General features: G+C 38.0%; 1 protein-coding gene across 1 annotated transcript in view; it reads right to left on the reverse strand.

Moving 5' to 3' along the window:
- The window catches only part of UBE2H (ubiquitin conjugating enzyme E2 H), a 102238-nt gene that overhangs the window by 20226 nt on the left and 67266 nt on the right, over positions 1 to 14746 (reverse strand). The window contains exons 4-5 of the mRNA XM_019959075.2: positions 7116 to 7155; positions 5743 to 5795 (exon numbers count right to left, since the gene is read on the reverse strand). Coding sequence (XP_019814634.2) covers positions 5743 to 5795; positions 7116 to 7155 — 93 coding nt within the window. The remainder of the gene's footprint in view (positions 1 to 5742; positions 5796 to 7115; positions 7156 to 14746) is intronic.

A 14746-nucleotide genomic window follows, 5' to 3' on the forward strand; every position in this document is an offset into this window, starting at 1 on the left:
CTGGCATGACCCTGCTTGCCTTAAAAGATTGCAAGCTAAAACATGGTAATAGGATTTGTTATTAGCCTTCTAGAAATGAGGGCAGTTAATGTATAATTAGCTAGTTGGATTGGAAAAGGCAATGGCAACCCACTCCAGTACTCTTGCCTGGAAAATCCCATGGATGGAGGAGCCTAGTAGGCTGCAGTCCATGGGCTCGCTAAGAGTTAGGCACGACTGAGCGACTTCACTTTCACTTTTCACTTTCATGCATTGGAGAAGGAAATGGCAACCCACTCCAGTATTCTTGCCTGGAGATCTCAGGGACAGAAGAGCCTAGTGGGCTGCCGTCTATGGGGTCGCACAGAGTCGGACACGACTGAACCGACTTAGCAGTAGCAGCAGCTAGTTGGATATTCTTACAGTCATACTAAAACTCATTTTTAAAGTTTTAAATTACTAGGCAATAATTTAGTTTGTCTTTAATGTCAGAAAAGAACAAGATAACTTCATGGAATTATAAGGTAAGTGGCCATGGACGGGGAAAAATTTTACCTAGACAAAGTGATCACAAGCAAAGAAAGAGAAAACAAATCTATAAAGTCACAGTCACTTTCTTTGCAGCTATAGCCCCAAAGAAAGAAGAACATGGCTGTGGCTATCTTTCAGGACCATAGCCTGGTTCATGTCCCACAATCCACAAAGCCTGGACTACTCCATGGTTCTAATGCTGACCGTCAGCAGATGTGAATGTGGTGTTTTTAATGAATTTCTGCTAAGTTGTTCAACCCAAGAAGGCCCCATTTTTCTGTGCATAGCTAATTAAATTCTTGGGCCACAGGCCAACACCAAATCTAAATATCTACAAGCACACAAAGGAGGTGGATCATGAAGCTAGCACTGTAGAAACCATCAAATCCCAAACGCCAGCATATTTCTTTTATATCTGTTGCAGGTGACATTTCTCCCTTAGTCTAAGAAACAAACTGTTCTACCTGGCCTCAGTCTAGGAGACTCATAATGAAATCCAGCTGCTCCAAAAGCAGGATGACATTTGTGATTCCAACACGGATCAATACTGAGCTCTCAAGCCTGTTCAAACAGTAGTTGTTGGTGAGTCAATCATCCATGCAGACAGATAAATGTATCTCTTATCTCTACAACTACACTAAAATGTCTAGAAACATACCAAGCAAAACTCTAAAGCAGCCTAAAGCATTATTGTAAGATACAGTTACCCTCAGGTACAATCTGAGTAGTTTGGAAAGATTCACAGACTACCTGATTGAAAACAGGGGTGTAACAACAATGTATGTCCAATATGGAAAGGCTTAAATTCACTTAGCAGCTTAAAGTCATTAAGTTATAGCACAGTACTATTAAGTAAATTTATGACTTAAAACTTTTCTAAATGCCTAGTAAAAGAAGCATTGTTTCTTCTGCCTAATTCCAATCTCAAAGTCCCCGAAGTACTCCTTTCATTGTAGTCAACTTCATTTGTCTGTTATTGACTCTCCAAATGACTCCAGGGGAAGTAATTTCCCAAATGTTGATTATTCTCACCAGCAAAATAAGAGGAGTATCCAGCCCATTGGCTAGCAACCCTAAGGGTGAGAATAAAATTATAAACTGCCCAATTTTATAAGAAAATTGTCTTCCACATTACTTGTTCACACTTAATCCACAAATAAGTAATTTATCAAGTCAGTCGAAAAATGAGTAAAAGGAAGGCTAGAGACTGAAACATAATTTGCGAGGATCAGGTATGCATGGGCCAGAAGAGTGAGAGAGAAACTCAAGTTGTATAATGCAGTAAAGGTACCTGACCTTCCAGGAGTGTGGGTTAAAAATACAATGATGGATAAAATATATTTTGGAGTAAAAAGGAAGACTGGACAACAGAAGAGGAGCTAAGAAAGCTACCTATGGCTTAATGAACTTTCCTTTCACCAGTCTTTAAAATTACAGTTGTTTTTCAAACTGAAATCCAGATTCCCTTGGCTGAATTTTAAGTTTTCCAAGCTTTTATCACTGCTGCCTGCAAGAGCAGAAAGGGATATAAAAAAAGGATGCTATCATACCGGACGCCAAAATGAAATCAATCTTGTGATGGCATATGCTACTTTCCTTTTGATGTTGCAAAGAGTGACAATAGTAACTCCAAACTCGTCAGATAACTTCATATTGATGACAAGCAGCATCTTTAGAAAATTAACCATATTACCTACTATAATTCGTTCTCTGGTGAGGTACATAAAATTCAAAATGACTGGGTGATTCAACTACAATTATACCAATTTTGAGCTTCTGAATGAACAAACTGCATGTACACTCGGTAAAGGAAAAGCAGGAGGAGAACAGAGGCGGTAAGTCAAATGGGCTGCCAGAAACCAGTTTTCTTTTGCAGGGCTGCAGGTGGTAGTCACGGTGGTAGAGGAATAAAGGACTAAATTTGCTACCAACATAAACACTGTTTATTATTAGGTAATGATGAGTATAAATCTGAAATTTCAACTAGAAATTGCCATTGCAATAAAAATATGTATACATATTGCACAGTACCTACCCAAGGCAGAGTTAATTGCAGGAAATTTCACAAGTACCTCCCTGCTCCTTACCATATTATACAGTAGAGGTGCTGAAACAAGTTTTGGTTACCAAGCTAAGCCTTTTGCTTTTCAGTTGAACATCCATGTTAACTTGCCAACTTTCTCCTATTAGTTGTTTCATATTCGATTAGGTTTTTTTTGTCCTTTGAACTAGAATAAGAATCACAGCAGGAGACTGAGTGATTCAGAATTTACCAATTATGAACTAACCTTCAGCCAGAGGGTTTAGCAGTTTGTAATACAAATTCAGTTCAGATCTCAAGGTCAGATAAGTCTAAAAGAAACTTCAAGGTCACCTGAACCAATCCTTTCTACCAGTACTTTTATTAAATACATAAATTGTAGTTACCTGCTCCTAATAAGACTTTTCACAGAAGAAATGCTGGATTTTCTTGAGGAATAGTTTGGATTTGAGCAAAATGTCAAAACAATTCTCCCGTGATAAGTATAATTTTGATTGTACTCTAAAAATATTTCCTTCCTTGTTTCCTACACTTACCTATGTGTTCATGTTCTTGTATTATGGAACACTTAAAGGTAACTCATACACATGTGATTGGGAAATCAAAATTTGCTTTGATCAATGTGGTTTAATCCTTGTTACTAAGTGCTTTGCAAGGTAATACAAGAACATATTCTAAAATTTTGTAGATGTGATGAAACCTTAGTCATATTGGCCTTATGCTTGAAACTCTATTATTAACCTCATATATTATGACTGCTGGTGGGAATCTAACATGGTACTATTTCGGAAAATAGTTCCTCAAATGGTTAAACAAAGTTATTGTATCACCCTAGACATATCCACATAGACTATGTGTGGACAAATATTTATGGAGGCATTATTCATAATAGCTAAAGGGCATAAACAACTAAAATGTCTATCATCTGACAAATAAAAATAGTATCTGTGCTGTAGAATATTACTTGGCCATAAAAAGGAATGAAATACTGATACATGCTACAATATAGATGAATCCTGAAAACACTGCAAGAAGTGAAAAAGCCAGTCACAAAACACCATATATTATATTAATATAATTCCATTTATAAGAAATTTCCAGAATAGGCAAATCTATACAAACAACAAGTAGGTTAGTTGTTGCCTAGGGCTGGGGGAGGGGCTAGGAAATGAGGGGGTGATAGCTAAAGGGTACAGGATTGCCTTTTGAAGTGATGGAAATATTCTATGATAAAAACGTGGCAGTGGTGTAGTGAATAATTGTGAATATACTAAAAACTATCAAATTATACACTTTACATGTGTGTATTTTACATATGTGAATTAAAGTTCAATAAAACAGTTATTTAAAAAAATCTATTCTGAGATGTGAGATGCTTGAGAATCAGCGAACCTCTTCCCCAAAGCTCCTCTGGTCAATAGTAAAAGAATTAGTCAAACTGAAGTCCAATTTACTTTATTGTAATTGGAACCAGCTTGCAGTATTTAGTTATGTACATTTCTAAAATGTGAATGCAGTTTAAGACAACACATCATTACATCAGATATTCCAGGCAGCCTGCCATGAGACATTTTTACCAAAAAATCCATCTTGAAGGGAATTCATTTAATAAACCTCAGAGTGTATGTTCTTTCCTGTTGCCTCATCTCCTTATAAGCTGCCGTTTCCCTAAACTCTCATGTTAAACAGTACTGGGCATGGTTAAGTCACTGACTAATTCAACAAATATTTGAACCCTTACTGTACACGAGGTACTGCTTTAGGCACTTGTACCTATGTGCATACACACACGAGACGAAGTCCCTGGTCTGGTGGAGCTTACAGTCTGATAGGACAAGATGAACAATAAACAAATTTTAAGGTTTTTAAAATAGAGGGTGCTGCACTATGGAGGGACGTTATTTTAGGTGAAGTGGCCAGGAAAGGAGGCTTCTCTAAGGAAGCATGTTTGAGATGAGAAAAGAAGGTGCCAACCACACAGAGATCAGGGAGGACAACTCCAGGCAGAGGAAATTATTTCTGAAAGAATCGGGAGGAGGGAAAAAGAAGGATTAACTGTGCTGCTGATGACCAACCTCTGTGGTTCTTATCACCAGGTCAGTGCAAGGTGACTCGCAGATGGAGTCACCAAAACCCCTGGAATAAGGGGTCTTGTGCACCTTCAGACCACCAGAAGGTCTCATAACAAGAGGCGGCCGTCTCTGCTTAACCCATGCCTGATGTGATCTTTCCCTCTCTGCACCTCTCAGTAAGTGTTTGCTGTTTGGACCATTCATTCTTACAAACACACTGGTGCGAGGCGCTGTGCTAGGCATGCCAGGACTTAAAAGACCAATCGGACGGGTGCCTTGCCAGCCCTTAGGGCAGCAAATAATCCAGTAGCACAGACAATGTCGGGGCAAACAACAAACACTAAGTAGAAAGCAAAAGCCAGCACCACCGCCCTCCCCCGCCCCCAAAAAAGAGCTGTAAAATTGAGCCATGTCCAAAGATTACTTCCAGCTGGAGCATCAGGGGATGCTGATGAAGTGGGGGCATGAGAACAGGGAGACTCTGGGAAGCCTGAGAACTTGGTCATGTGGGGAGAACACACAGACTGATTTGTTGTCTCCCTAATTAGCTTTAAATATATTTTAAAATATTTTTAGCTCCCCAACCAAGTTATAAGCTCAGGGAAATAAGACCTGATACTCTCTCTCTGTGACCTCAATTTACGTGCAGATTCACTGTGAGAGATGTCAGTTTCAGCAATGAAGGTAAGGCTAAATGATTCTTTGCTTCATAACAAAGTTTTGATTTTTGAAACAGATGATCTCCCAAACCTAATTACATCATTTCATTTCAAAGGGACATTCCTAAGGGTTTTTCCAAAACTAAGGCATTACAGATAAACATGTATACAATGTGCTTCAGAATAACACATATATGTTTCTGTTTGTATTTGTGTGTCTACATGTGAGTATCAGTATACCTTCACTTCAGAATCTTAAAGATTATTTCAAACTTTCACTGCTAAACCAAGTCTGTACTCATGAGAAAATATGTTTTTTCACTGATTAAACTTTCCCACCAGGCCTTCAAAATCCCTTCACATTCCCAACAAAACATCTTAAACCAGAGAAGAAAATCCAAACAATTTTTTTTAGGCATTGTCTCAACATCTCTAAAAAATATTCCATGGCCAAACTCACCATAGAGAGCTGTCCAAGTTTGATTAATTACATCTAGACACACAGTTCCTGACCTGAAACAGATGGAAAGAATGGCATTAAAAAAAAAAAAAATCAGAAAGTTAGTTGCATGTATCAGACAACTAATTTTATCATCAGAAATATTTTTAATAGATCATTGGAAAAAAAAAAAACAACAACTCCAAAGAATCCCAATTGGTAAAAACAAGATGAGGAGCAGAATATACATAAAGTCTTAAGTGTCTCTTTGCAGACTGAAAGGGAAAACCAGTAACTATACAGTGGAGAAACCAGACAACACCATAACCAGGTGATGAGAATTAACACTGTAATCAGGGTAGACAGACTTGTGTGCCTCCAAATGGAATACCCTGGGGAGGACACAATCTTATCTTTCGGTTTTCCAGTCTTAAGAGCATACTCTGAACCTAATAAGGGAAAATCAGACAATCCCAAATTGAGGGACAGTCTATGACATAACTGGTCTTTATTCTTCCAAAATGTCAATTCTGTACAAATCTGAGGAATGGTTTCAGATGGAACTACTTTAAAGAAACATGAAAACTAAATGCAGTAGATGATACTAGACTGGATCCTTTAATGAATGAAAAAGGTGCTAAAAAGTACATTACCAGAATATGGCAGTAGATGAAAAAGTACTGCATTAATATTCATATTCCTGAATCTTATGACTATATTGCAGTTACATAAGAGACTATCCCTATTAGGATGATTGACAGTTTTAAAAGACAATGGGGCATGATACACACACACACACACACATATATATACATACAACCTCTCAGAGTTCAGAATACTTCACATGTATACACGTGTGTATATACGTAATATCAAAATTTAATGCTATGACAAGGAAAAACTGTGGGACAAACAGTATTCTAAATTGCCCTGGAAGTAGAAAATAGGAGGCACTTTTAGCACATTTTAAAATACCACTAAGAAAATATTGGGAAGAAAGGGGTAATTGTGATTGATTAATTGTTTGCTTTACTCTCAAGAACTGAGAAATACTTCAGGGGCTGAAAATAATACACTCTGTACAATGAAGACCAATCTCTGGACTGTGTCTATACAAAGAGATGGAGATGTGAAATAGTACAAATGTTAGCTGGATATCAAGGGAAATGAAGGACTCGTTTGTGACAATGGAAAAAACCAAGGAGTCCAATAGCAGACTTTGAACTAAGTGGTTTAGAATATCATATTCTTGGATTCTATAGTGTCAGTGACTTTTCTGACAGTCCTATCTGTTGATAAAATCCAAAAAGATAATTGAGACTTTTTTACAATACATAAACTCTAATCAAGAGCAGTTGCTGCTAAGATTTAAACATTTTAAAATAGTTACTTACGCTTCATCAATGTTGGGATGGAAAATTTTATTCATGAATCCTGTAAAAAGAGATGTTAATTAGCAGCAAAAAGTATCCAGAGAACAATTAAAGTATTTCAGTGTTGGAAATAATTTCAGTATTAGGATAACTCATTACTTTCAATCTTAGATCTTTGGTTACTGATTAGACTATATTCTCCTGACAGTGTCAATAACTTAAAATATATCAGTGTTCTATTAATCAAATGGGCAAACTTTGAGAGCAATGAAGCTTCTAATAATCATTAGATTATTAGAATAATCTAGTGAAGCTTCTAATAATCATTAAAAGAATTTTCTGAGTTATGATGATACTTGCCAAGAAAATGTATAGTATTAAATGGTTTATAACTAGTGCCATGATAAAAGTTAAGAAAGCTACTCTGACTTTCCTCCCCGAAAGTTTTATTGTTCAATTTCTAAATGTGGAGGTTCTGCATTTGAACTTCTCCTTCTGAAGCTCAGTTACTGGCATCATTGTGCTACAGTGTGCGGAACATGAATGAAGCTGTTGAAACACTGAAGGAGTACTGCTTCCAAACCACAAAGGATTTCATAAGAACAGTGACCAAAATATTGCCTTTAACTTTAGTCTACTCATTCCAGGAAACCCAGTTTTGATTAAAATTGGGGCAACCAAGAAATTGGGCAAGGTGTTTAAAAAAATTCTGTAAGATGGCTGTATTTGTCGGGGATTCAAGCTTTTTGATTTATTCCTAGAAAAACAAGTAGGTATAGACTTTTAAACAAATGTATTGGTATTTAACTTCTGAAAAGAAATTATTTTCTAACATAAAACCAGTGATTTAATAAATATGTATACAAGCAAATGACAGTCCTCTAGAGCAGAGAGCCACTGTCAAAGCTGTCATTTTGTCATCTTTACCGCCTAACTTCCTTTTAAGACTTCCTTATTCAGTTCCCTAGTTTCAATAAATTGAAGTTCCTTATTAAGGTGAGCATCACCACGTCCCAATCCCACCCTCCCTCACCCCATAGCTCACATTCACCTCTTTCATTCATTCAAAATATATTTGTTCAACATCTGTGTATCAGGCACTGTGCTTATTTAGGGTACAAAACCAAATACAGACAGTACACTATTCTTGAGGAGGTCACGAGACAGGAGCAATGGGACAGGAGACATGAAGAATAATTGCAAGATGCACAAAGAGGTGACAGGGAAGCATGCATGAGGAGAGGAAGATTACAGGAAAGAGGAAGACAAGCGGAATCAGAGGAGGATTCTCAAGGATGAGGAGTGACAGAGGTCAGCGCCAAAAATCTAAGAAATTTCTCTAGACTTAGAAAATGGAAAAAAAAAAAAAAGAAAATAGGGATTAGACTATATGAAGTTCCAGGCCTTCCAACCCTTACTTGCTCAAGCCACTCCAAGTACTAATCACGGTTCCGATTTTTGTTCTTTAATCTTTGGTATTAAAATAGCTTAATGCTTTATCTACCTACTATGAAGAAAGTCCATGCAATCTTTAAATTACTCTGATGCAAAAGGATTTGTGTCCAATTACTATGTCATATTAATTTTTCATTAAAGATGTCTCCAAGTCTAGATTCACAAAGTATGTGTTTATACGGAAATTACAGTAAGCCGATGGAAACATTCATGCCTTAATGTTAAGAGAAGAAAAGGCAGGATAGAAGTTCTACCTAACCTTAGAAAAACACTAATACATGTATACAATAAGACTCGTGAGGATATCTTTTGCTGTAGTATAAAAACCAAGAACTAAGTTCAACCCCATCACCCAGGGACTGGAGAGATGTTGCACATCCTTGTACTGGGAGTCCTATACAGCTGAGGTAATGAACTAGGTCGGTATGTATCAATTAGGATCGAGCCAAGGCTGAGGGGAAACAAAAAAACTGCAGGATGATATATATACGCATCATGACACCGTTCAGATAAATGAAAACAAAGCAACACTGCATATTCTCTATGGTAACAACAACAGAAAACTCTACTGGACCAGCATATACCACATTTACAAGAGCGATTATTTTAGTGAGGGTGCAGGGTCAAGGTCATGGTGGAAATGGGGAACAAAATGGGGAACAGTGATCAAGGATGAATTTAATTTATAGAACTACACTCCTTTAAAAAGGAGATGGTGCTTGCTTTGGCAGCACATATACTAAAAAGAGATAATGTGCTTACATATTATTTGCTCTTTTTTTTTTAAAGTGTGCATACTGATAAGAAAACTGGAAACAAAAATGTACAAATATTAACAGTGCTTCATTCTCAGGGGTGAGGATATTTTCTCCACAAGTTCTAGTGAGGTGGACACACCCAGAGCCTGTTACACAGAGTGAGTAAGCCAGAAAGAGGAAAACAAATATCGTATATTAACACACATATATGAAATCTAGAAAAGTGGTACTGATAAACCTATTAGTGGGGCAGGAATAGACACGCAGACACAGACAACAGACTTGTGGACACAGCAGAGGACAGAAGAGGGTGGGACAAATTGCGAGAGTAAAACAGCTAGCTAATGACAAACTAGAGGGTGTGGGATGGGATGGGGAGTGGGAGGGAGACTCTAGAGGGAGGCGACATATGTACACTTACGGCTAACTCCTGCTGTTGTATGGCGGAAACCAACACAACACCGTAAAGCAATTATCCACCAACTAAAAAAAAAAAAAACCACCTCCACCTCTGTACCAGAAGTAGGACTACAGCAATGGAAATGGGCTAGAAGGAATGAACCTTCAGAAAACTAAATAAAGCATCACTGTTTAATCCAGGAACCCCACTCCTGGCTTATACCCAGACAAAACTCTTAATTCAAAAAGACACACGCACCCCCCATGTTCACAGCAGCATATTCACAACAGTCAAGACACGAGACAACCTAAATGTGCACTGGCAGATGAAGCAATAAAGAAGATGTGGCACATATACAACGGAATACTGCTCAGCCATAAAAAAGAACAAAACAATGCCATTTGAAGCAGCATGGATGCAACTCGAGATTATCATATTAAGTGAGGTAAGTCAGAAAGAGAAAGACAAATAGATACCACATGGTATCCCTTATATGTGAAATCTAAAATATGAACAAATGAGTCCATCTATGAAGCAGAAACAGAATTATGGATGTAGAGAACAGATAGGTGGTTGCCAAAGGAAGGCTGGGGTCAGCAGATGTAAGCTTTTATACACAGGATGGAGAGTAACAAGGTCCTATTGTATAGGATAGCAAACTATATTCAATATCCTATAAGCCACAATGGAAAAGTGTATTAAAAAAAGAAAATATATGTATAACTGAATCACGTGGTACAGTAGAAATTAACACCATATTGTAAATTAACTATATTTCCATAATAAAAATAAAAGAATGAAGCTTCAATAATGTGATGTCACCGGGGACCTCAAAAGTGTAAGTCAAGGCAACAGCCATGGTGAAACAAGCCTGAATTGTTTATCAAAACTGTCTCTAAAAGAATAAGGTGCCTGACTCCTTGTACAAGGTCTGGAGATGACATTTGGCATCAATACAGTTTCCACACTGTTTTTCAATTAAATCTAGATTTTGGCTTGGTTGAGTTCAAAACTACATAAAAAAGAGAACCAAAAAGGGCTCAGTAAACATATTCTTCAGTAACAAATGGGTTGGAGCCCAGTCCCCATTGTCCCTGCTGAACCCCATCTAGGTGTGATGTGGAGAGCAGAACCTGACTGGAAGGGTCAAAGTGCTAATAGGGGCTTGGCTTCTAGTCCCAACTCTGCCTTTTAACTGCAGGCCTTGATCAGGTCACTACACTTCTGTGGGCCTGTTTATTTACCTGCAAAGACAGAAAGCTGGACGACATGATCTCCAAACCCCCTACTCTTATTTCTGTTTGTAAAAGGACGATCAGTTCTAAAATCTAGGATTTAATAACAATGGCCAGAGCTCTGAGAACAGAGAACTTAAAGACAAATGGCCAATGGTTAAGTCCATGAAGGAAATTAATTCTGTGAGGGCACATTTTAGGTACAGAAGTATTCTGGAGAATGTAATACAAAGCTTCTAACATGCTAAAATACCACAAAGAGATACAAAAATCTGCTGACTATTCCAAAGTAGGCAGAAATGGCGTTTATAACCCTGCCACTGAGAAACAAGCACAGCCAGACCAACTCTACCAAAAAAACAATTTCCACAGTACAGTCATCTCCTCCTACACCAGTTTTTTCTATTGTTAGAAAAATTACCCGATGCAAATAAATGGAAAGGGGTATGTGTGTGTGTCTATATATACACACACACACACACATACACATATATATATACACACACGTCCTTTACATTTGTTCTTGGACAAGCTGTGGGAAGCATTTCTGGCAAAGCTATTTACATTCGGGATAATGATGGCAACAGTGGAACTTTTGCACAAGGAGGGGAGGAGACGGATAAAGAATAAGCTAGGAATTCAGGGAAGGAACGTTCTCAGGACTGAGCGTGTTTGCCCTGGCACGTTTTCCTTCCTTTTGGCAAAGCTATCACCACCCTAATGAATTTGTCTGCAACAACAGAATTTTCCCAACACTTGTTTCCATTCGACCAGGAACTATTTTGAAGATATTTTAAGAGAACATGTTTTGAAAACTGCTTTTATGGAAACATGACAAGTGGAAGCAGCAAGTCATTTTTAATCCACGTAAGATTTTATTCACTACCAGACATGTTCTAATGGTACATTTCAGTGATTTGTTCAGATAAAATTCAGAACTCGTTCCAATTTTTTGGACAGTTATTCTCTGGTATGGCTCAAGCACTTATAAAAAGGGGGACAACAGGTACAAACGTTTAGCTGAACAGCTTACCCTCTCTGTCCTCTTACCTTTTATCAGAAGGAAATCAGATTTGTAATTCTGGAGGAGGAAGCCAAACCATGCTAAGCTAATGCAAAACTACACATCTTAGAAAATAAAAGCACAGATTATTAAAACAGAAAAATATACCATGCTTTTGCTTGTTTCACTCACTCCAACACTCAACTGCTCTAGAGTTGACCCACAGGCTAATAAGCAGAGAAAGTAAATAATACCGTGCCGAGTCATGCTGAAAACGTTTTTTTTTTGTTGTTAATTTCAGACTGTTTCTGTATCCAATCCCAGGAGGGGATCTGTACAAAGTTGTACACACTTTCAAATAACTGATACTGGATCAATATGTAAATAAAGGAGGCAGAAATTAACCAAATTTCCATCTTTGTTCCTTTTATTCATGGGGATATTTTTAGTGATCAAATTTGTGGATAGAATGAAATACCAAGGGCCAATCACCTATTCAGAAATTGCATCCAGAATAATCTTGAAATGAGAGGTCAAACAAGGTGACTCATGAAACAAGGTAAATCCACCCTAAGGTAAACGGGTGAAAAGCACGAAAGGCAGAAATGAGAATTTTATCCTAGAGAAGAAATGAACCTGGACTTCAGATGGTTGGGGCAGCTGTGGCTGATACAATTTAATTATAAGCTTATGAATCTCTGTGAGAAGGTATTAAGTTACTCTGGTGTTCCATCTTCAGGACAAATACCCACATAAAGTAGACCATTCAGAATAAAAATGATCAATTCTCTATTTTTAAAGTAGATAGAATTATTTAAAATATATTCATTAAAGATTAAATCCTATCTTCCCTAGCAGTGTCTCAGACTATAAATTTTTAAGGGCAATAACTTGGGTCTTCATTCCTAGCGTGCAGGAGGTAACTGGAATTAGGATGCTCCAGCTGAAAAAGGGGTGTGGATGCTGCCAGCTTCACAGCGACAGCTCTGCTGCCAGCTTTGTGCATCAGTGCATCCTCAGATAGATTTTTCAGCTTACCTCAGACAGCCAGGCCCAGCCTGTGGCAGCCTGCACCCAGGCAGAAGTCTCTTCCGAGAGCTGAGCCTTTCCTACTCAGGACAGCTGGACCTGGGCCGGTCTCTTCTTGGGTGAGGAACCAAGCAAGGAGCTCACTCTCATTGCCCTGTGTCATGGGAACTTCTGAACTGATCTTGTGTGTGTTCAGGAGATCTAAACTCAACAAGGGGTCCTCTTTTCTGTTTCTTCCTTTCTCTCTGATAATATAGAATCTGAGGAATGGGCTGGATGGATAAGAAAAGTTTATTTATAACTAAGAAAAGGTGAAGTGTTATCCTTCAACAGTACAACTCTTCTACCAGCCTAGTCGATTACCAAAACCTACTCTCTGGCAGTTCCATTTTTTGGAAGATCGCCTTCTCTTTCCCATCTCCACAGTTTATCTTTCACTCTCCTGGTCACTCATAACCACACTGACTCAATCAGGCAGGATTTATTTTCATGGTCAGAGGCAGGGGAGTATGAGCAGAACATCCTGGACATGAAATTTCAAGACTTAATTTCAAGTCTCTGCCACTTACTATACAAAGTTGGGGTTAAAATATCAGGCTCCAGTCAGGCTGCCTAAGTTCCACTTAGACCTACTGAATCTCTTAGCCTTTCTGTATCCTTGTTCATAAAGCTGGGTTAAGTAATGGTATCCACACATCACAGGAGTGTCACCAAGATTTAATGAATATATGCAGAGCATGTGACCAGTAACTGGCACACAGTAAGTACTCAGTAATGTTACTATTAGCTGACAGAGCTCAGGCACATAATTTCATATCACTTTCCTCATCCTAAAAATGAAAATATCTGCCCCAATATAACCTTCTCTTAATCCTTCAGGAATTGTCAAGCACATTAGAAGGTATTTTGATTATGGGATATTAGTTTGTTTTTTTTTTTTAATAACCCTATCACACTGGAAATGGAAAATACAGCTACTCTAACATTTATTATTAAAAAGACTGTTCTGATTGCATTGGCATATGGCAAGAACACTGGAATGGAAGCTAGAAGGCAGACTCTGCAACTAGTCAGCAATTCTGTATCTCTGCCTTCCTTGGATGGTATAAAACACCAAAGTTCCTTCTAGCAATATGGTTTTCACCAACCATGGTATTCACAAGAATATGAACAAAATCTTCAACTGCATGAACAAGCTTTCCCAAGGGAACCAAGATATTATTTAGTTTTTAAAGTTTTAAATGAATTTCATTTAACTAAAGAAAAATGAAGCTAAGAATATATGTTTTCATTAGACCACCAGTCCTAAAGGGAAAGTGAATTTTATGCCCAGAAAATGTCAGAATAACTAATCAGCTCTAAAGCTAGAGGTTATCTACTACAGTTAAAGTAGGACCTGACCTAAACAGTGAGTGAGGTAGGATTTCTATGCAGCAAATGGAAAGACTATATAATCATAAATTGCCAAAGGTAGAATTAAAACTGACATCAGCCAGCTTCAGGAAGGAAATGGGTGAATCTTCTCACAGAAGCAAGCAAGAATAAAAGCAAAGCTACCCCTCAGAGATGACATGGGAAAGGGAAATGAAACCGACTACTATTTTTACTCTGGCTATACAGCAAGATGAAGCTAAGTGGACTTAGATATTGCAAACTGTGCACAACAGGTTTTTCAATGAAAGGGCCAATTTGGCAACTGACTTCTGCCATCACTGAGAACTTCAGCACTTGGCCCCCAAGTTTCTCCCCCATCAACTCCTGTCATTTTTAGT

This window comes from Bos indicus, chromosome 4 (assembly GCF_029378745.1).
Source record: "Bos indicus isolate NIAB-ARS_2022 breed Sahiwal x Tharparkar chromosome 4, NIAB-ARS_B.indTharparkar_mat_pri_1.0, whole genome shotgun sequence".
In the NCBI taxonomy this organism is placed as follows: domain Eukaryota; kingdom Metazoa; phylum Chordata; class Mammalia; order Artiodactyla; family Bovidae; genus Bos; species Bos indicus.